This window comes from Rhinolophus sinicus, linkage group LG13 (assembly GCF_036562045.2).
Source record: "Rhinolophus sinicus isolate RSC01 linkage group LG13, ASM3656204v1, whole genome shotgun sequence".
Classification (NCBI taxonomy): domain Eukaryota; kingdom Metazoa; phylum Chordata; class Mammalia; order Chiroptera; family Rhinolophidae; genus Rhinolophus; species Rhinolophus sinicus.
Window position 1 is genome coordinate 36,134,404 of NC_133762.1, and position 22,710 is coordinate 36,157,113.

The window sequence follows — 22,710 nt, forward strand, 5'->3', positions numbered from 1 at the left end:
ATGATTGTCCAGATGGAGGGAGCTTGATGGGAATTTTGGGGGTTAGGCCAGTTCCCTCCAATAAACTCCCTTTCCCCATGCTCCTAGAATCTTATGCCTTTTCACCTCTCCTCAAATCTTCCTTGTTCCTTTCCTCCAGATTTGTTTCAGCTAATGATCTCCTCTCTTACTTCATGGAGAAAATAGAAGCCTCACCTTCCTCCATCCATTCTACCACCTTTGCCAATTTGCATCCTTCCTTCTTGCTATAGCTCAGGAAGTATCCCTGCTCCCATAGGCACAGCTGTGGTCTTGATTTCTTCTCCTCTCACCTACTGAAGGAATTAGCTCTGCAATTATCCACTTTCTCTCCTGCAATATCAACTGGTCTCTAGTTACAAGGTCATTATATAACCATATAAACTTGTTCTAGTCACTTCCGTCTTTGACGTTCACTGACCTGAATTCCATAACCTGCTCCACTTAGTTCAGTGTTTTTCTGATCCTCTTCTCAAAAGAATTATTAATCCATTTATTCAGTAAATATTTATGACGCATACTATGCTAGACACTGTTTTAGGCATAGGAATAGCAGTGAAAAAGCATTCTTGCCCATAAAAATTCCTGAAACTTACATTCTGGTGGTAGAGGCTGGATGGGGACACAGATTAAAAACAGGTATATAAAAAGGTAGAAGTTTAAGAGGTATGATAAGGATAAATGTTAAAGAGAGAGAATAAAGCAAGGAAATATGAAAGAGAGAGGTGTTGCAATTTTAGAGAGGGTGGCAAGGGGAGGCCACTGTGAAGCTGACATGAAGAAGAGGAAGGAGCAAGCCATGTCTGTAAGAGTGTTCCAAGCAACAGGGACAGCATGTGCAAAGGCCCTGAGGTGAAGCATGCTTTGTGTGTTTGAGGAAGAGCAAGGGAAACAGTGTGACTACAGCAGAGTGAGCGGAGTAGATGAGGCAGGAGGGTGAGGGGAAAGGAGGATGATGATGGGAGAAGCATGTGGGAACCTTGTCGTAATGACCTTGGCTTCGTCTCTGCTTGAGATGAGGAGTCATTGAAGGTTTTGAAAAGAGCAGGGATATGCTCTGATTTATCCTTCAAAAGGATCAGTGTTGGGGGCGGGTGATGATATAAGATAGGAAACAGAGATTACTAAGGAGGGAATTGTAATAATCCAGGTGACCAATGATGATGAATTGAATCTAGGGTGGTTGCAGTGGACATAGAGTGACATGAATGGATTCAAGAGCAATTTTGGACTTTGGAGGTGACACCTCAGGACTTGCTAATGGATAGGTACAGGGGAATGAGGAAAACAGTAAGAAGAGTCATGAATGACTCCCAAGCTATTGGCTTGCACAGCTGTGTAGATTGTGCTATTTAGTGAGCTATGGAAAATAAGAGAAGGTCTGATGGGAGTAAAAGGAATATCAGAAGCTCATTTTTGGATGTGTTAACTTTGAGATAAATGTCTGTTAGACTTATAAGTAGACACATCTGCTAGGCAGTTATCTGTATGAGTTGAGTTCTGAGGAGAGTTCTAGGCTGGAAATGAAAACTTGGGAGCTGTCGATATATAGATGGAACTGGATAAGATCATCTAGGGAGCAGAGAAAAGAGAAATCTGAGGACCAGTTCCAGCACTTAGAGGCCGTGTGGAGGACTCAGCCAAGGACCTGGTCGTATGTGATCCCTTTTCTGTTCTCACCTCAGTCAATCTTTCAGTGTCAGAGGACACTGCAGCCCCCACCCTCCTTCTTGAAAAGCTCTGCTATTGACTTCCATGCCCTTGGTTTTCCTTCTGCTTCCCTGGCCATTTCTTCTCATCAGTTTTGCTGGCTTCCTCTCTTCTTCTTGACCTCTAAATGTTCCAAATGTCCATGTATATATGTCCCAGGGCATCATTGTAAGGCTCTCTTCTCTGTCTATGTTCTCTCTGTCTCCTAAAGAGCAACCACCTTTAATCCAATTTAATTCCTTGCTTGATTTTTTATATTTTACAATCAAACTATTTACACTTTCACTTTACTGAACTTATTTTATTACTGAAATTATTCTTTGGCAGGGAAATGTCACTAAAAGTTTTGCCCATGTCATATTTCACTATTTATAGCTTTGGCCAATGTGGTTTTCTTTAGTGGCTATTATTTCTACCAGATCCAGTTTCCCTGAATCTAGTTTTGTGGATCTGAATCTTGTCAAGACTGGATTCTCCTGTCAATTTTCAATCAATAGCAAATGTTCCTAGGTTCCTCTTTGTTCTTGGAGCAAAGAGCATTAATCAGCTAAAAGTATAACCTCTGGGAGCAGTATCAGGTGGAAAACACTTGGAGTCATTTATTTTATATATTTTGAAAATTTCCATCACAGAAACTTAAGAAATCATTGGGGGTCAAACCGGGCCTACAATATCATGTCTCAAAAATCATTTTACTTTATCCAACTATTTATTTTGAGCCTCTAGTAGATGCTAGGCCCTGAGGATACAGTGATAATCAGCAGGAAGTCCCTGCTGTGATTTACTTTCTATTCAGAGAGGGAGTAAGAGTGGAAATAGGTAGAGCAGCGAGGAGGCTGTTACAAGAATCCTAGGTGAGAAATGATTGTGGCTTGGACTATGGTGGTCCTGGAAAAGGAGAAAAGTGGTTAGATTTCAGAAATATGTTGAAGGTAGAGCCTAAATAACATGCTGATGGATTGATGTGGAATGTGAGAGAAAGAAAAAGCAGTAAAGGGTGACTATGAGGTTTTGGAATAAACCAGGGTTTTTTTGATGGGGGGGTGGGTCGGTGGTGGGGGGATAGGCAGTTTTTGGAAATCATCCGTTTGATTTGGGCAGCTAATGTTTAAGCTATATTTAGTCAACGTGTTGGAGATGTCAAGCACAGCCCATCAGAGCCTTTAGCGTGCATATGAGTCCCCCAGGGTGTAAACATTCTGATTCTGACAACAGGTCTGGGTGGGGCTGAAAGTCTGCATTTCTAACTGGGTGATGCCATGTTGTTGGTCCTGGGCCACACTTTGAGTAGCCACGGTAGTAGCTAGTTCAATACTAATGAGTTCTGGAGCTCAAAGGTGAGGCAGGCCTCAATGAATTGGGGGTGGTCTAAACACAGAAGCCATCCTTGGTTGAGGAAGAGCGCCCTTTGAGAACAAGACTGAGAGGGGCTATGTGGGAGTCTGGGTGTGGGAGACCTGCTCTGGGGGAGGTAGCACTAAGGGTCAGTGTTCCCTCCTTTGACTCCCACCTGCCTCTGATGCTGCAGACAGTTTTGCCATGGTGCTGAGCGCAGAACAATGACCCGACCCAATGCCCTGGATCGATGCCGAGGGAAACTGCTGGTGCATAGCCTGGTACGGGCCACCAGGGAGGGACGGGGGATCAAGGGCAGACAACTGGGGCCCTCCACTCACGTTCTTTCCATGCTCTTCCAGAACCTGTTGGCAAAGCAAGGACTGCGCCTTTTACGGGGCCTGAGACGGAACAATGTACAAGAGAAGGTGGCACTGGCCAAGAAGCTCCTGGCAAAACTGCACTTCCTGGCCCAGGAGGTAATGCCTCACCCACTGATTTCCCCACACTGAATACCCTTTCCCCTAAGCTTTCCAGAGGTCTCTGGGCAGGGGTGACATAATATTTGTCCTGTGGATTGAAGCTAGGCCATGGGACCCCTTGCTCTGGGCATAGGACCAAGTTCCATTTGGAGCAGCTGAGCATGAAGAGAGTTCTAGGGCCCAGCAGGATCTCTTTGGATGAAGAGAGGAGAGTCCATTTCCTTGGCATGACTTCCCTGGTCTAAAGCTCTGAACACTATGTGTGTGAAGGGTGAAGGGAGTTCACATTTTTTAAATGTTTCCTCTGCTAAGCATCTGCATATGTCGTCTTGTGTGATCGTTCCAACAACTTTGGAAAGACATTACCCCTTTTGACAGGTGCAGAAACTGAGGCTTAGAGAGGGAAAATGGCTGGTCCACCATGTAGCTGGTTAAGTAGCAGAGCTGGAGTTTAAAGCCAGTTCTGCCTCACTTTGAAGCACAGTGCTTCCAAAGGCACAAGAAGTTTTGACCCCTGAGTCTACTTCTAATGGTTATTTCTTCTCTTGACCATGGGTCAGGTTTTTTTATTTTTTATTTTCCTATGCCTTGTCATTTTTTTTTATTAATTATGTGCCTAGATTTTTGTATAAAAATAGTAGAGGCTAAAATAAATAACATATTTCTAGAAAGTTTTGATGAAGTCTAAGTTATCTAATATTTCTCTTATATTTGTTTATTGCTTTCTGTTACCTGTATAAGAAAACTTTGCTACCTCTAAGCCACAAAGATCTAGTGGGAAAAGTACACAGAATTAAAAGATGGGTAACTTCAGCTGGAGATGGATCTTTGGTCCATCCATCCAGTGGAAGCTGTGGAAGCAGGTGGTCTCAGCTCCAAATCCACCTCAGTGATTCAGTTCTCTGCTTGCAGCCCCAGCCTCCCCTCCCAGACGTGCTGGTTTGGATGCTCAGTGGGCAGCGCCGTGTAGCCTGGGCCCGCATCCCAGCCCAGGATGTGCTGTTCTCTGTGGTCGAAGAAGAACGAGGTCAGGACTGTGGGAAGATCCAGACTTTGCTACTCACAGTGAGTGGGGCCTGGCATGAGGGTGCTGGGATCTGAAGTGGGGGGAAGCTCATAGGGCAGGTGGTCATGAGGTAAAGGTCTGTGGCTCCCAACTGAGAGTTCCCCAAACTCTTTTGCTTTAATTTAAAAATATTTAAAATAGTTTTAATTAAAATTTTTAAATTCAAAAAAATAAATTAAAAAATTTTAATTTAAAAATATGTACAATTTTTAATTATTTTAGAGTTATTATTCTTAATGTGTACCCAAACTCTTTTCAATTATCCAAATGCCAAAAGGAGATTGTGCCTTTACCCAGATCAGCTTTGACATGAGAGAAATACCAAATTTTGTCAGCTCTGGCCCTGAACTGGCCCTTTTGCTGACTAGGCTCTGACAGATGGGCAGGGTAATGAAAGTGGGCAAGTGATTGATTAGTTCCCTATAAGTACAACTGATTTGGGGGCAAAATATTTCTGAATGAGGTGTCCCTGGAAAAGACACCAACAGGGATCCCTAGTGGTGAGAAGCCATGGGATAAGGGACAGGGAATCTAAATGTGTTGAGGATGAGGGGACAGAGTGGGTAGTGTGGGGTATAGGAGTGCAGAGCTCAGGGTATAGTTTGGGGGCATGGGTTTTGGAGTATAGGAAGTATCAGTGTTAGGCAGGGCATGTACACAATAGGAGCATCAGGGCAATGGGGGATTGCATGGAGAGCATGAAGTGGGGTACCAGGGTGAGGTACAGGAATGCTCTTTGGATTAGGGAGCTGGGCTGTAGTCTGGCTGTACAGAGAATAGGGGTACACCCCAGAGGACCAGGGCTGTTGGTGTAGCTGGGGTAATAAGAGGTGGGCCCTAACATTGCCTCTTTCCCACAACAGGCACCTGGGGCAGCCCCTGGTGAGGTCTCTGCCAAGCTGGAGCTCTTCCTGTGGCTGGGGCTGGGCAAGCAAGCCAAGGCTTGTACCTCCGAGCTCCCTCTGGACCTGCTGCCTGAGCCCTCTGTGGGGCTGCCGCACAGCCTGCACCGGGATGGTGCGTATGGGGGTGGGGCCAGTGCGCCCAGGCTGGGGTCTGGGTAAGGCACTGCAGTGGTCCCCTGAGCAAACATGCCCCTTCTGTCCTCCACCCCAGACTTCAGCTACTTCCAGCTCCGGGCTCACTTGTACCAGGCCCGAGGTGTGTTGGCAGCAGATGATAGTGGGCTCTCGGATCCCTTTGTTCGAGTCATCATCTCTACCCAGTGCCAGACGACACGGGTGAGGGCTGGGCTGGGGTGTAGGCAGAGCGGTGCTAGGAGACAAGGTGGAGTGGGTGCTGTGCTTTTTTTCCACAAGCCCCATGTCTCTCTTCCTGCCCTGGATTTTCAGGATAGGAGATTGAATCGGACTGCCCTGATTTAGGGGGTAGCGTAGACCTGGATGGTGTTTAGGGGTGAAGAGTTGTTCTCTGGGGTTGACTTTAAGACTAGCTCTGAGATTGGCAGATTACAGGAAGGAGAGACCGGGGCTGGGAGGGCAGGCTCCAACACCAATCTGAAGGGTGCTGTCATCTTCACCACATTCTTGCGCCTTTTGTGATAAACAGTTATTTGAAGCATTACTTTAGGGCAGTGCTGCTCACCTGGGCTGTGTGTTGGGAGCCTTCTTCGGAGGCCTGCCATTGCCTCTTTCCCTACGTGACCCCCAAGGTCCTGGAGCAGACACTGAGCCCCCTGTGGGATGAGCTCCTGGTGTTCGATCAGTTGATCGTGGACGGGAGAAGGGAGCAGCTGCAGCAGGAGCCTCCATTAGTGGTCGTCAATGTCTTTGATCACAATAAGTTTGTGAGTGTGGCCTGGACCCTACCTGCTCCCCGTTCCAGTGCGCCCCCATTCCTTGTCTTGATGCCCCCTCCCTTGGCTCCTGAGCCTCTTCCACTTTTGTCTTCATTGTCTTGCTCCCTGTAGGGCCCCCCTGTGTTTCTAGGCAGGGCATTGGCTGCTCCGAAGGTCAAGCTGATGGAGGACCCTTATCGCTGCCCTGAGCTGCAGTTCTTCCCCCTGAGGAAGGGGCCCCGGGCAGCTGGCGAGCTCATCGCCACCTTTGAACTCATTGAACTGGACTACAGTGGCCGGCTGGAGGTCAGAGGGCCGTAACCTAGCTGGCACAAGCTATTAATTCCTCCTGTTATTCAATCAGGTCATCCAACCCCAGGGACTACGGAACATGGGCATGTTCCAGGGTTACCCCTCCTAGTCCCTGACCCCCAAAGAATACAGGCTGCAAATCTGTCCTGGGGTCACCTCATTGGACCTCCTGACTCCAGAGAACACTAGAAGTAGACATTCCCTGGGTTCACCTTGCCAGGCCTCCAACCCTAGAGAACCCAGGCTGTCGGTTGATCCTCATGCCTCCGATACCCACCCACCCTTCCTGTACATGGCTGTTTCCTAGATACCCCCCTCCTGCTAATCCAGCCTTGCCGGGGCCCACTGGAGTTATAGTTCACCAGCAGCTCTTCATTTTTCTTCCCTGAGCCCAGGATTTCCCTCCTTTGGTCTGCTTCCTCTTTGACCTCTGACCTCTTGCCCCTGCAGCCCTCAGTGCCCAGTGATGTGGAGCCTCAGGACCTGACACCCCTGGTTGAGCCCCTCTCCGGACGCCTGTCCCTGCCACTCAATGTGCGCCCAGTGCTCAGGGAGTTCCGTGTTGAGGTAGCACCAGGCACTCACATCCCCTACCTTCCCCCACATCTGGGGGCCCCGCTATCGGGTGCAAGCCCCTGAATATCACACTTCCTGACCCTAGGTGCTGTTCTGGGGTTTGAGGGGCCTCGGCCGCGTGCATCTGTTCGAGGTAGAGCAGCCCCAGGTTGTGCTGGAGGTGGCAGGGCAACGAGTGGAGTCTGAGATCCTGGCCAGTTACCGTGAGAACCCCAATTTCACCGAGCTCGTCAGACATCTGACGGTGGTGAGGACATGAACTGGGGGCAAGAAATGTTGGGCCGAGAAGTGAAAGAGGACAGTGGGATAGTGAAGTCCAGGCTGGACATCTTAGACCCAGGAGTCATCACACTTTTTATAAAGGGCCAGATGGTAAATATTTTAGGCTCTGTGAGCCATACAGTTTCAGTTGCAATTACTTAACTCTGTCATTGTAGCAGGTAAACGTCCATAGACAACAAGTAAATGAATGAATATGACTCTGTTCCAATAAAACTTTATTTACAGAAACTGGCAGTGAGCCAGATTGGGCTTACAGGTTGTAGTTTGCTGATCCCTGGATGAACCCATGAGTTGGTAGTGCTCTCCTGGCTCTATCGAGTTAGTGGATTAGCCAAGTGTCATGAAGTATGAGTCTGAAGGCACGTACCTAGTCTCAGAGACTCCAGGGCATGAGAAGTAAAATACATTCTTTGTGTGTTCTTTGGAATTTTTGTAGTAGGGACCAAGTCTGGCATTGTCACTCAGGAGCTTGACAAATCACTTGTCTAATTTAAGCATCAAGTTCTTTTGTGTGTGTGTTTTTGTTTTTTAATTTATAAAAGGGAATAACAAGTACAAAAGGAAAAACGCTGAAGGAAATACACCAAATGCCTCCTTTGAGGGAGAGCTATGAGGAGCCAATGACAGAAAGAATCTTAGCGAAAGGGTTTTCTAAGGGGGTGATGAGGACAGAACACTGGTACCAGACTGCAAGGAGGCAAACAACAACAATAACAGCAGCGATAAGCCCAACACGATTTCATGATTCTGTTCCACATGTAGCAGTTCTCAGTTTGAAAATTTCCTTGTGCTATAAGATGATGAAACTGAAAGCAGTTTGCTCATTGATCTTTCATGGAGCATTTCCCCTCATTTCCCATTTTATAGTTCAAATTGGGGAACATGCATCCCTTTTTCCATTGTGTACTTGGAAAAAAAAATGTGCTGTCTCTGTAGATGTCAGTGAGGTCAAGATGGTTGACAGTGTTATTCAGCCTTCTGGATGATATTCTGTCTGTTTGTTCTATCCATTATTGAGAATATGGTACTGAAGTCTCCAACCATTGTTGTTGAATGATTTGTTTCTCCCTTTATTTTTGTCACTTTTTAGTTCTTGTATTTTGAGGTTCTATTATGAGGTACATACATGTTTATAACTGTTGTAGCTTCCTGATGAATTGACCTGTTTATAAAATGTCCCTCCTTAGTAAACTTTTTGGGTCTTAATTTCTATTTTGTCTAATAGGATAGACAGCTACTCTAGTTGCTATGGCTATTGTTTGCACGACGTATCTTTCCCCATCCTTTTACTTCCAACCTCTATGTGTCTTTCTAAGGAGTGTCTCTTGGACAGTATGTAGTTGCATCTTGCTTTTTAAATCCAGTAGATAATCTCTGCCTTTCAATTGAAGTGTTTAATATGGGTCACGTTTGATGTTCTGTTTTTAATTTATTTTTTTAATTGGGGAATATTGGGGAACAGTGTGTTTTTCCAGGGCCCATCAGCTCCAACATTGTCCTTCAAGCTAGTTGTGGAGGGCGCGGCTCAGCTCCAGGTCCAGTCACCGTTTTCAATCTTAGTTGCAGGAGGCGCAGCCCACCATCCAATGTGGGAATTGAATCAGCAACCCTTTTGTTAAGAGCTCGTGCTCTAACCAACTGAGTCATCCAGCCGCCCTGATGCTATTTTTTTTATATGGTTGGATTTACATCTGCCATTTTGCTATATGTTTTCTATATGATTCATATTTTTGTTCCTCCTTTGCCACCTTCTTTTGTATTAAATAGATATTTATTAGTGTACTCTTTAATTCCTTTGTTGATCTTTACTTAGTTGTGGTTCTGGGGATTACAATATTCATACTGATTTTTCACAATATACTTCAGATTAATACTAATTTAGTTCCAGTAAAATCATAGAAACTTTTCTCCATTCTAGCTCCATTCCTTTCTGCCTCCTTTGTGCTATAATTGTCACATATATGTAAAATTAGCCCAGCAATACAGTATTATGATTATTGTTCCCCCTTAGGATCCATTGATAGAAATGGAATTCCTGGGTTAAAGGGCATACATAAATTTGTATTAACACATTGAGCATTGGTCCTTTCCATAATAACAATAACAACAACCACTTCACAGTTCTGATAGCGCTTTGAAGGTGCCAGAGTACATTTGTATCTATTATATCATTTGATACTTACAGCAGTTTTTCAAATCCAGGATTGTGTTTCTTTTTTAGCTGGGAAACAGACTGAGAAGGCAATGGCTAATCAGGGATGACACAATGAGTTGGTGATAGACCTGGGCTGAGAATGCAGATTTAAATGTATCATTTTCCATCTGTCTTTGCTGGGGCCTCTCCCGCCTCCCCAGGTCTTCAGAGACACAGGCGCTCTCTCCCCCCCTAGGATTTGCCAGAGCAGCCTTATCTGCAGCCCCCACTCAGCATCCTGGTGATTGAGCGCCGGGCCTTTGGGCGTACAGTGCTCGTGGGTTCCCACATTGTCCCCCACATGCAGCGATTCACACTCCGGGGTCATGAGGATCCCCTCGAGGAGGAAGGAGAAGAGGAGACAGGAGACCTGGTGCCCAAGGGACTTCAAGGTGAGGGCCTTTCTCTGGTTTCTGGCCGAGAGGGCTCCAGGGGACCCGCGGGTAGGGCATGGAGTCTGACTTCTACTCACCTGACCTCCTCCTGGTCTCATTTCCCCTCTCTCAGGACAGAAGGCACTGGATCCCTTATTGGCTGAAGCAGGGATGCCCAGCCGGCTCCTGAAGGTGATGGTGTATGGGAGATGCGTGCAGGAGGGGCTGGCAGGGCTGGAGGTGGTGCTGGGTTATGGGTGCTGAGTTCACTCTCCCGCAGGCTCCTCTGCAGAAGCTGCCCCTGAGAGGCCTTCTGGATCAAGGCCCAGAGCTGGAGGAGGACATCCCAGATCCTGAGGAGCTCGACTGGTGGTCCAAATACTACGCATCGCTACAGGAGCTCCAGGGGCAGGTGGGGGAGAGGAGGGTCTCAGGGTGAGGGCTGGAGGCAGAGCAGGCTAAATGGCAAGAAGAAGGATCTCTTCAAATGTGGAGCTCTACAGTTTTTCAGAGCTCTACATTACAGTCGTTTTTTTTATCATCACAACAATTCTAAAAGCTGGAGATTATCAACTTTGTGATCTAAAGCTGTGTTGTCCAACAGAAATATCATGTGAGCCACATATGTAATTAACATTTGGTGTAGCCATCTTTAAAAAAAGTAAAGGAAACAGGCAAAATTAATTTTAATAATACATTTTATTTAACCTAATGTATCTGAGAGAAAAATATGTATCATATCTGAAAAAATCATTTCAATAAGTAACCATTATAGAAATTAATGAGATATTGTACATTCTTATTTTATACTGTATTTTTTTAAAACAATTTTATTAAATAGCTAACATACAATATTACAGTTAGTTTCAGGTGTACACCATAGTTATTCAACATTGATATACCTGAAGAAGTGATCTCCATGATAAGTCCAACAACCATCTGACACCGTACCAGGCTATCACAATATTATTGACTATATTCAATATATGCTGTACGTTACAGCCCCATGACTTATTTGTTTTATACCTGGAAATTTGAACCTCTTATTCCCCTTCACCTTTTCCCCCCTTTTTAAATTTTTCAATTACAGTTGACCATCAACATTATTTTATATTAATTTCAGGTGTACAGCATAGTGGTTGGACATTTATATAATTTAAGAAGTGATTCCCCTGACTAGTCTAGTACCCACCTGGCACTATACATAGTTATTACCATATTATCAACTACATTCCCATACTTCACTTTACATCTCCATGACTATTTTGTAACTACCAATTCATACTTCTTAATCCCTTCCCCTTTTTCACCTTTCCCCAAAACCCCTCCCATCTGGCAACCATCGAAATGTTCTCTGTATCTATGAGATTTTTTTCTGTTTTGTTGATTTGTTTATTTTGTTCTTTAGATTCCATATATAAGCAAAATCACATTGCATCTGACTTTCTCTGTCTGACATACTCCACTCAGCACAATACCCTGCAGGTCCACGCATGCTGCTGAAGATGCCAAGAACACATTCCTTTCCACGGCTGCGTAATATTCCATTGTATATATGTACCACCTCCTTTTGTCCATTCATTCGATGGACACCCGAGCTGCCTATACTAAGTCTTTAAAATGTGTATTTTATACTTATAGCACATCTCAGTTTGGACTAACCACATTCCAGTGTTCAACGGACACATGTAGCCAGAGGTTACCATCTTGATCAGTGCAGGAGTAGACGATAAGCTGAAGCTTTGAAAATACAAGTGGCTTCCCCAGCGAGAACTTGAACTAGGGTTTCCAAACTCCCTATCCTGGAAAAGGGGTAGACTAAGGAGGTGAGGGGTGGGAAAGAATCTCTGACCTGGCTTTTGATTTCAGCCCAACTTTTACGAGGATGAAATAGATGATCCTGGGGATTCAGGTAACAATTCTTGCTCGTTCTTGCTCTTGTTCCATGTCTCCCCTCTGCCCCCCACACACATATTTCTAACTGGGACACTTCTGCTGCTCCCAGATGGAGTCAACCTCACTTCTGTGGATGGGGAAGCCCAAGGCCAGGGTGAGGCTGAAGTCAAAGGCTCCACGCCCAAGAAAAAAGCAATCGCTACTCTGAAGGTGACTAGGTGTCAGGGAGAGGGGATTCTGCGTGGATTCTGGACATCGGGCTGTCACTGAGGACCGTGCCTTTCAGATCTACAACAGCTCTCTGGAGGAAGAGTTTAACCACTTTGAAGACTGGCTGAATGTGTTTGCCCTGTACCGAGGGCATGGGGGTCAGGATGGAGATAGAGAGGAAGAAGGGTCTGGGCACCTTGTGGGCAAATTCAAGGTGTGTTTGGGAAAGGAAGGAAGGGAGGGCCAGGGAACACAGGTGGAGATGCGAGAGGATTATATCACCAGGGCCTTGTCTGTTCTCCCCCCACTCCAGGGCTCCTTCCTCATTTACCCTGAATCAGAGGCAGTATCATTCTCTGAGCCCCAAATCTCCCGGGGGATTCCACAGAACCGGCCCATCAAGCTCTTGGTCAGAGTTTATGTCATAAAGGTGAGCGTCCCTCATCCCAGCACACCTTCAACTCCAGCAAAGGTAATGTACGTGAAACCTATAGACTGAAGGATTTGGAGGGAACTCAGCGATCCGTGACCACCTTCTTCATTTTTCAGGGAGGAAATCTTATGCACTAAGTTAACAGATACCCCAGGATTACAAAGCTTGCTCATGGCAGCACCAGAATTTAGAGCTGAGGTCTTCTGACTTCTTGTTCCTAGTTCTAGTCTCCCAGAGTGGGGAGTATAATTCCAGGAAGAGCACAACTGCGTCTCAAGCTTCATTATGTGAAAAAGCAAAGTGTAAGATTACCTATAGTGTACTACTCTCCATGTAGGAAAAGAAGATACAGGAAAACACACATTTGCTCCTTTGTACACCAGAAACACGTGAAATATAAATTATAAAGTAAAGAGACTGGTTCTAGAAAGTAAAGAGGGTGAATGGTAAAGGGGTAGAAAGCAAGGGAGAAAGGGAACAGTGTAGCATTCAAATAGTATAGTGTCTACCATAAACCAGGCATGAGGCTAAGAACTGCGACCCTGGAATTAACAAGCTACGTAATTCTAAAATTTCTATGAAAGAACAAACTGCCAAGAATAGCCAAGACAATTTTGAAGAACAATGTAGGGAGACAAGAGTTGTTATAAAGCTATAGTAATTGAGATAGTGTGGTTCTGGCTCGGGAATAGATAACCAGACCAATGAGGTAGGGTAGAGATTTAACAAAACAGACCCAGACATAGATGGAAACTTACACCAGAGTTGGCACTGCTGATTAGTGGGGGGGGAAATGGAACTGTCCTATAAGTGGTCCCATGAAAATTGATTATCCATGTGGAAAAAATAAAATTAGACTCCTAACTTATGGCATCCACAAAAAATTCAGCTAAACCAAATATTTGATTATGAAAAAGCAAAACTCTAAGGAAATATTAAAATATCTTTGTGATTTTGGGGTTGGGGGAAGTTTTCTTAATGTGTAAAAGAGTGAAAACTATAAATGAGGATGCAAATAACACAAGTTGAGATTAAACTTCTGAGCATCCATTAGCACTTTAAAATAAGTGACAAGACTGGTCACAGATGGGGGTAAGGGGCTTACCATATGCATTATCAATAAAGGGTCAATGTCCACAATATGAATAAGTAACTCCCACAAATCTGCAAGAAGCAGACAAAAAAGAAAAATTGAGAAAAATATGAAAATTTAGAAAAAAAAGTGGAAAATTGATCAAAGAAGAAACTCCAATGGCCAATAAACATATGAAAAATCCTAAATCTTAATAGTAATCAGGATATTCAAATAATTGAAACCATGAGAAAGTAATTCCTACTCCCTACCTTCAGTTGAAGGCAAGATGAGAAGTGCTGCCAAACAAGAGCTGGGAGGCTGTGGAAGCCTGCCACAGCGCTGGTGGAAAGGTGGATAGGTTTCCTACTGCTGTTGTAACAAATGACCACAGACTTAAACAAGAAACATTTTCCTGCAGGTTTTGGGGTACAGGGGCTGTCTTGCTATCTCCAGTTGTCTGGTACCTGGTCCTGGGGATGATGAGGGCAGGGGAATATTACTTCCTGGAGTATAAGAGACAGATAAAGGAGGTGGGTCGGAGTATGGGCTCTGAATTGGTTGGTTTGCAGATGAAAGGTGCTCTGGCAGGTGCCCTGTTTGTTAACTTTAGGAATAAGCGAGCCCTGGGAGGGGCGGTCTCTCCAGGATCACTTAAGGCCTTAGATAGAAAAGCATTGTCGTGCAGGGAGTCATCAGGCGGGGTCTCTGGTCCTGCTCCCCGCATAAGAACGCAGGACATGGTGAGGCCAGAAAGGATCACCCACGGAGCCATAAGTAGGGGAGTCATATCACTATATTCTCACTGGCGGCATCCGCCTCTCTGCAATCCTCTCTTGCTAGCTCAGCCACCATCTTCTTGCTAGCCCCCATTTTCTGCTAGCGTAGCCACAGCAGTTATATTAGTGGCCAAGGGCTCAATGGTTACAGCTGACGGCCAACTAGCCACAGCTGACGGCCATCTACCACCTGAGCCAGCACCCCTCCATATGAGGCCGAGAAAGGTGCTGGCTCAGGTAGTAAATGGCCATCAACTGTGATTGGATGGCCATCAGCTGTAGCTAGTTGGCCATCAGCTGTAACCAGTGAGCCATTGGCCACTAATATAACTGCTGTGGCTATGCTAGCAAGAAAATGGGGGCTAGCAAGAAGGTGGCGGCTGGGCTGGCAAGAGCGGATTGCAGTTAGGATGGCGGGTTGCGGACAGTGTGAATACAGCCTCTAGTGAAACTATAGTGCCGCCAGCGAGAATATACTAGTAATGACTCCCCTACCTATGGCTCCGTGGGTGTTCCTTTTTGGCCTCGCCATACCCTGCGTTCTTGTGCAGGGAGCGGGAGCAGAGACCCCGCATGACTCCCTGCACGACAAATGGCCCAGCGAGCAGGGTACGGTGCCGGCCAAAGCTCCCCAAAGGGCGGTGGAGCAGTTTGTGTGTATGAACACTCAGTCACAGGAAGACCAGGAGGAGCAGCTGCCTGAGAGCTGGACCTCCGTGGTGGGAAGATGTGGACGGTTCCCTAACCAGCACAGGCCAGAGAAAGCAAAGGTCGTTGCGGCCCTGTGGGCTGGGAAGTGCTTGCTGAGGCAGCCCGGATGCAGGACTTGTAATCCCAGGAGGAAACGCTTGCTGAGTCCGCCATGGGAGATGCGGGTGAGGTCAAGGTCATCCCTCACCCCCAGGACAGCCCTGGTGGATGACTATGGACTATGGGGAATTGCCTTCCATCCCTAATTTAATGGACAGCTTGACTGTTTGTTTGGGAACATACCACCATGTGGTGGAACTGGCGGATGTTTGCTTTTGTATCTTGACCAGCCACCATTGAGAATATGTAAGCACCTTGACTGTGAGCCGCTGTTGTTCCAACACAGTGCCCTGAGAGACCCAGATTGAGAGAGAGTGGCAGTGCCCTGAAAGCCCTGGCTGAGTCCAGGAAGTCTGGCTGAGCCCAGAGAGAGTGGCAGTACCCTGAGAGGTCCTGCCTGTACCCAGGGAGACTCATGGTACCCTAAGAAGCCCAGGAAGTCTGGCTGTGCCCAGAAGCACTGGTGGTGCCCTGAGAAACCCTGGCTGTGTCCGGGAAGACTGGTGGTACCCTAAGAAGCCCAGGAAGTCTGGCTGTGCCCAGAAGCAGTGGTGGTGCCCTGAGAAACCCTGGCTGTGCCCAGAGAGCCTGGCTGTGTCCAGGATATTGCATTCACCTCCAGGCTCCTTGCACAGGGCCCCTCGCGGAAGACGCTTGTCGCGTAGATTGTGAGGCGAGAGCCTGTAGGGGTGGAGTGTGGGGACAGAACCCCAGAAAGCAGTTTCCAGGCTCTCGGCCTCACGTGGAAAGGTGCTGGCTCAGGTAGTAAATGGCCATCAACTGTGATTGGATGGCCATCAGCTGTAGCTAGTTGGCCGTCAGCTATAACAGTGAGCCATTGGCCACTAATATAACTGCTATGGCTACGCTAGCAAGAAAATGGGGGCTAGCAATAAGGTGGCGGCTGGGCTGGCAAGCGCGGATTGCAGTTAGGATGGCGGGTTGTGGACAGTGTGGATCCAGCCTCCAGTGAGACTATAGTGCCGCCAGCGAGAATATACTAGTATGACTCCCCTACCTATGGCTCCATGGGTGTTCCTTTTGGCCTCGCCATATCCTGCGTTCTTATGTGGTGAGCAGGACCAGAGACCCCCGCAGGCCGCCCTGCACGACAAATGGCGCAGCGAGCAGGGCCTCCCGTACGACAAGCATCAATACAGACTATTAGAAAGTATAGCTTATACAGGAGCCTAGGGAAATAAGTGAGGGCTAAAGCTGACTTTCTCTCAATAGTTACTGCTTCCTGTGGATGGCTGGCCGACAGGCAGTGGGGACAGAGGATGAAGCCTGGGGGTTACCTAGGGGAGGAGTCTGACTGAAAGGTCTCATGAAGTGGAGCCCCAAAAGTTATACCCTCAGCATAAAGATGAACAAAAACATGAACTGCAAGGCAGAAGAAGACCCCGAGGAAACTTGCCTGCCTTAACCTTGGCACTGGTTAGAGCGGAAACAATTTCCACTAAGCATTCGTGTCCACAAGTGGTTCTCATGCAGTTCTGAGCCCAAGTTCCCACCATCTGAGTGATCCCTAAAATCTCAACCGGAGTATTTAATTTAAAGTGGTTGCAGGTTTGGTAGTTTGCCCAAGAAGCTGGCAGAAGTGAAAGCAAGCCCTCTCTGTCAAGCCCTCTCTAGTTCAACCAAACAGGAGTCCTGATCAAAAGTACCAGCCTACAAAGAAATAAGCCACTGTGAATAAGAATTAGCAAAAATAACAGATTCAGATCCCAGGGTTGCTGAAATTGGAATGAGTAGACAGAGACTATAAAATAACTATATGTGAAATGTTTAAAGAAATAAAAGAATGTATGTAAAACAAGCAAGGAACAAGAGACTATTAAAAATAAACAGCAAATTTGAAGGACTGGATAGAATTTTTAGAAATTAAAAGTAACGTTGTAAAATGAAAAACTCGGTGGAGCAAAATATGTGTACAGTCACTTCACAAAAGAAAATCTACGTAAGGCCAATAAGACATGAAAAAATGGTCAACATGCTTAGTTATCAGGGAAATGCAAATAAAAGCCACAATGAGCCAGCAGTTTCACATACATTAGAATAATTAAAATAGAAAGATTAACAATGCCAAGTGTTGATAAAAGTGCGGAGCATCTGGAACGCCCATACATTGCAGCTAGGAGTGTAAAAAAACACTAAAAATATATTGCTATATATAAATTATACAGCAATAATTTATGCATGTTACATATTTACTAAATTATATACTTATCAAAACAGAAACAGTAAGTTTAATACATACAGTTTAAAAACATGCAAAGTGGTGTTATGTATTGCTTAGGGATTCGTACATATATAGTAAAAGTATTTTTACTTTTTTTGTGACTGCTAAACCCCAAATAAAGGGTTTTGGCTACTTTAGGGATAGAAAGGGAATTAAATTAAGTAAAGGGACTCAGGGGGCTTCCATTTGTTGGTAGTATTTAATTTATGAAGCTGGGCACATATGTTCATTGTATTATTCTTTTATTTAGTTAAAATATTCTTAATTTAAAAAGTAAAATATACTCATCGTAAAAAAGAAAAGTCAAACCAGACAGAAAGTTACAAATTGTGTAGTAAGGCCTTATACATCTTTCCACATATTTTCTGTTTCATTATATTTTTTGTTATACCTATTTGTATGTCTTAAGTATTTCACAATTAATTTAAAAGAAAAGTCATCTTGTCCAAACTCTCAGTTAACTCCTTGCGGTGGGAGACCTCTCCTTGGTAACTTCCTGCTTACACTCAATCTGAGATGAGGGCCAGCTAGGGTACCCTTGGGTTATGACAATGACACTTCTCTCAGTTCCACTCCATATCACCCCTCTAGGCTACCAACCTGGCTCCCGCGGACCCCAATGGCAAAGCAGACCCCTATGTGGTGGTGAGCGCCGGCCGGGAGCGGCAGGACACCAAGGAGCGCTACATCCCCAAGCAGTTGAACCCCATCTTTGGAGAGTGAGGCTGGACCCTGGGGTTTGGGAATGGGGAGCAACTTTGCCATCCAGCCCTGTGTCCCAAGGACACTCACTCAGACAGCTGGCATGCTGGTGGTGGGGGAATGGACAGAGGCTGCCGAGACCCCTGGAGCCCTCCCCACACAAGACCACCTCCGAGGGCAAGGAGATATCCTCAGCCATTCTCCCTCCTGGCCAGGGTCCTGGAGCTCAGCATCTCTCTCCCTGCCGAGCCAGAGCTGACGGTGGCTGTGTTTGATCATGACCTTGTGGGTTCTGATGACCTCATCGGGGAGACCCACATTGATCTGGAGAACAGATTCTATAGCCACCACAGGGCGAACTGTGGACTGGCCTCTCAGTATGACGTGTGAGTCTGACAGGGCCCTCAAGGAGCCATCCTGAGTCTGACCAAAGACATTCAAGTTCACATGCCCATTGGGGTGTCCACATCCTTTGATTTCATAGAAGGGGACCTCCCCATGACTAAGACCTTATAGCTTAGTGGTCAAGACCTAGGTAAGCTTGGGAGTTGGGATCTTGTAACTAATGAGTCACACTTGACCTCTCTGAGTCTCAGTTTTCTCATCTGCAAAATGGAAGTAATAATATCAGTATCTCCTTCATAGGAGCCCCTGTCATACATCTTTGATTTTCGTAGTTACCGTAAGTGATGAGGAGGCTGCCTTTCATTGGAGTTATGAACCTGGATCCCATGTCTTCAAGGGTTCTCTTCCCTGCCCCTGTGTCCAGCTGTGTCCATTGCTGGCCCCAACTGAGGCATCTTCCTTTTCTGCCTACAGGGGTGGGTACAATGCCTGGCGTGATGCATTCCGGCCTTCTCAGATCCTGGCAGGGCTGTGCCAACGCTGTGGCCTCCCTGCCCCCGAATACCGAGCCGGGGCTGTCAAGGTGGGCAGCAAAGTCTTTCTGACACCGCCTGAGATCCTGCCTCCAGGTAACAGCCCCTCTCTGCTGGACAGTCCAGAGGGAGCAAGATGGTAGAACAAAGGCCAGGGGGCCCCTGGTGCCCAGTCTAATGTGCCCCACAAGGAGCCTGCCTCCTTCTGCAAACAGAGGAGGTGAGTTTGGCTGAGTAAAGATGAGGTTCTTGGATGGTGGGGAGAAAAATGGTCTTTGCGTGAGACCCCAAAAGAGCCAAAATGGATCCCTCAGGGCTATAGCTAATGGAGTTCCCAGAACACAGGGTGGCCCATGGCGGGTCCCCTACAACAGAATGTGGTTGCTGAATGGAGCTCAGGCCTCATAAATGGCTGGTGGTCCGTCTCTAAACAGGGTCTGCACAAAGGCCACCACCCCTCCAATCCCACTGTTCCCCTGACTGCTGGCTTTTTACTGGTAAAAGTTGTTATAGCAGCAGCCCCCCATTTTCTGTCATTGTGGACTTGCTCTCCCAGCCCACAGACTTTGTCCATCCCAGCAGCTGCCTCCACTTAGAGCTTCTATTGAAGGGCAGGAGGAGGAAGAGAGGAGAGTTGGGAGCAGTGAGGAACCCAAACTCACACACGTCTTGTTGCAGATAGTAGGGGGCCCAAGGTGGCAAGTGAGGTCCCTGAGGAAGCCCAGGCATTGCTGGTGCTGTGGCAGTGGCAGGAGATGCCAGGTCTTGGGATCCAGCTGGTACCTGAGCACGTAGAAACGCGGCCCCTCTACCATCCCCGCAGCCCGGGGCTGCTGCAGGTGAGGGAGGGCTCAGGACCCAACTCCAGAAGCCCAGGACTCACACTCCGTCCTGGATCCCAGGAGCCCTGTTCACCAAGACCTCCACCTGGGCGCTATGCTGCTGCTTCTCATCCTGCTTCTCAGCCATCCCCACTCCAGTCTTGGACCTCAGACCCTCTCGCTTGACTCTGGTCCTGCAGGATTTCCACCCTTGGGCCACCAAGGCTCAGACTTGGCACTCCCAACTGGACACCAGTTCCCTAGGATCTCGATTTCAGGAACACCAGATCTTATTTCTGCTCTCAACCTCTCACTTCTGAGGCCTCATCCCCAAAACCCTAACCTCAACCCTGGAACCTCCACCTTCCTCCTCATCCAGCTGGATCTGCCTAACCATGCTCTCTTGACCCCAGCTCTTCTTTCCGCCTCTGGCAAGGCACAGCCTCTGGCCACAGGGCTGTTAGGGGATTTGGGGACCCCAGCAAGACCCTTCAGCCTGGTCCTATTTTGCATGTGTCCCCAGGGATCCCTTCACATGTGGATTGACATCTTCCCCCGCGATGTGCCTGCACCACCCCCAGTTGACATCAAGCCTCGGCAGCCAATCAGGTGAGAGAGAGAGTCCTGGCTCCTCCTCCCATGGGGCGGGCACATCTTGGACTACTATACCAAGGCCCTCTGAAAACCTGGGCCCCAGTGAAGCAGGAAAAGGCTGCTTGCTGACTCAGGCTTTTCAATTAGGTGAGCCATTAAATCTCCCCCTTTTTTTGTAAGCCTTTATAGGTTGGGTGTCTGTCACTTGCAACTGAAAGAGTCCAAATACCAATAAGCCCCCTTCCTCCCTGAACTACTCAGAGTAGAGTTCTGTGTAGGGTTTATGCACATCAGTTGTTGTCAGCAATCTGTCACTTTCCACCTCTGGACTCTGTTTTCCTTGGTGTCATTCTCAGGGAGACTTTCAAAGTCTGGGGGCAAGGTGGCTTCTAATGGTGCCAGGTTTACATCTAACCAACTAGACTACTTGAGCAGAAAAATTCACACCTCTTTCCCAGTTGGAGCAAAAGTCTCAGGGCAGATTCTCATTGGACCAGCTTAGGTCAACTGCTGATCCCTGAACCAATCAGTGTGGTCAGGGGGCTGTAATAGGTTGATCAGCCAGTCCTGGATGATGTCCTAGGTGATGTACCCACCTCCAGAGTCAGGTAGAGGTCTGTCTGTCCCACCAGAATCACACAGATTGACAGTAGTGGGAGTTGGGGGTGGGTCACCAACAGAAAATCAAGGTGCTGTCAATGAATGAGGGAAAATTGATACTGGGCAAGAGAAAACAGATATACACCATGACAGTCAAGGACAGGGCTATTTAGGGTAGGATCAAGAATGTTGCAACCCCTCTTTTTGTCCCTCAGAGGCTGTATGCTGTCATGGCCACTCTGTCTCTCCTCCCACTTCTCTCTTCACACTGGCTTTCTCTGTTCACCTGCCACTCCTTTGCACCCCAGAATTCAGCTTGGATGTCACTTTGGCTTACAGCGGCTCCATCTCTGCATCTGAGGCTACATGACTTAACTTTTCAGGGTCCTGGTTCCAAATGTATGGGAGGGAGACCCTTGCTGGCCGAGGTGGGTCAGCAGACCATTCCTGGTGTCATCTGCTGTGGCTGGGGTGCTTTTCAAGGGACCATAGACATCCTGATCACTCAGCTGAGCACACAGGTGCTCAGTGAATGTCAGTGGCCCTGGCCCAGGTCCTTCCTGCCTCCTGCAGCCCCTCCCAGCACTTCTGTCAAGAGTATGAAACCCCTCCTCTGATACATCCCCCAGCTATGAGCTCAGAGTCATCATCTGGAACACGGAGGATGTGGTTCTGGATGATGTGAACCCGCTCACTGGAGAGATGTCGAGTGACATCTATGTGAAAAGGTAGGCCTGCTGGCTGGGCTGGACAAATGGCCGTGTACTGAGGTGAGATTGCAAATGGGGCTTTGGGCCCTCGGGCTGAGCCAGAGCCCTGTCCCCTAAACCCTCGAAGGTGCCTGGACCTGGATAGAGGGACTGGCCTGGTGGGTGAGCTGAGAGGCAAGCTGGGTAAGGACCCAGGTTCTGGGCTTGGCCTCAGCTGATGCCCAGTCAGCCTGCACCTTTGTCCTGGCTCCAGCTGGGTGAAGGGGCTGGAGCAGGACAAGCAGGAGACAGATGTGCACTTCAACTCCCTGACTGGGGAAGGGAACTTCAACTGGCGCTTCGTGTTCCACTTTGACTACCTGCCCACCGAGCGGGAGGTGAGCGTCCGGCGCCGGCCTGGACCCTTCGCCCTGGAGGAGGCCGAGTTTCGGCAGCCGGCAGTGCTGGTCCTGCAGGTCTGGGACTATGACCGCATCTCTGCCAATGACTTCCTGGGTACAACGACTTCCTTGGTACCCCATAGCCTTCCTCCGACCTCAGCCTAGCTCTGATTTCTGTTCTCATTGCCCTTCCCCCCACCCTCACCCCGGGGGGCCCTTGGTTCCTTACTCTAACCCAGCCCTGGATCCTGGATTTCAGACCCTAGGTCACTAACCTTTGCTCTCTGGCCTAATTACTGAATTTACTCAGCCCTGAGAACTATGACCTCCATTCCCCCCCCCAAAATCCCTGACTCAGTCCTCTGATTTAACCCCAGCTCAGGTCGCTCTGGACTCCGAGTCCATGGCGTTGGTCCTTGCTTTGGCAATCTGGTCC

General features: G+C 47.5%; 1 protein-coding gene across 1 annotated transcript in view; it reads left to right on the forward strand.

The window, feature by feature from the left end:
* LOC109447769 (fer-1-like protein 4) overlaps positions 1–22,710 on the forward strand; it is a 34,342-nt gene that overhangs the window by 10,575 nt on the left and 1,057 nt on the right. The window contains exons 19-41 of the mRNA XM_074317899.1: positions 3,257–3,344; positions 3,426–3,542; positions 4,458–4,610; positions 5,475–5,628; positions 5,728–5,852; positions 6,284–6,418; positions 6,542–6,715; positions 7,172–7,288; positions 7,383–7,544; positions 9,970–10,165; positions 10,281–10,339; positions 10,428–10,559; positions 12,017–12,059; positions 12,153–12,253; positions 12,330–12,467; positions 12,567–12,683; positions 18,181–18,308; positions 18,507–18,677; positions 19,111–19,265; positions 19,848–20,008; positions 20,514–20,599; positions 21,814–21,912; positions 22,148–22,389. Coding sequence (XP_074174000.1) covers positions 3,257–3,344; positions 3,426–3,542; positions 4,458–4,610; positions 5,475–5,628; positions 5,728–5,852; positions 6,284–6,418; positions 6,542–6,715; positions 7,172–7,288; positions 7,383–7,544; positions 9,970–10,165; positions 10,281–10,339; positions 10,428–10,559; positions 12,017–12,059; positions 12,153–12,253; positions 12,330–12,467; positions 12,567–12,683; positions 18,181–18,308; positions 18,507–18,677; positions 19,111–19,265; positions 19,848–20,008; positions 20,514–20,599; positions 21,814–21,912; positions 22,148–22,389 — 3,053 coding nt within the window. The remainder of the gene's footprint in view (positions 1–3,256; positions 3,345–3,425; positions 3,543–4,457; positions 4,611–5,474; positions 5,629–5,727; positions 5,853–6,283; positions 6,419–6,541; positions 6,716–7,171; positions 7,289–7,382; positions 7,545–9,969; positions 10,166–10,280; positions 10,340–10,427; positions 10,560–12,016; positions 12,060–12,152; positions 12,254–12,329; positions 12,468–12,566; positions 12,684–18,180; positions 18,309–18,506; positions 18,678–19,110; positions 19,266–19,847; positions 20,009–20,513; positions 20,600–21,813; positions 21,913–22,147; positions 22,390–22,710) is intronic.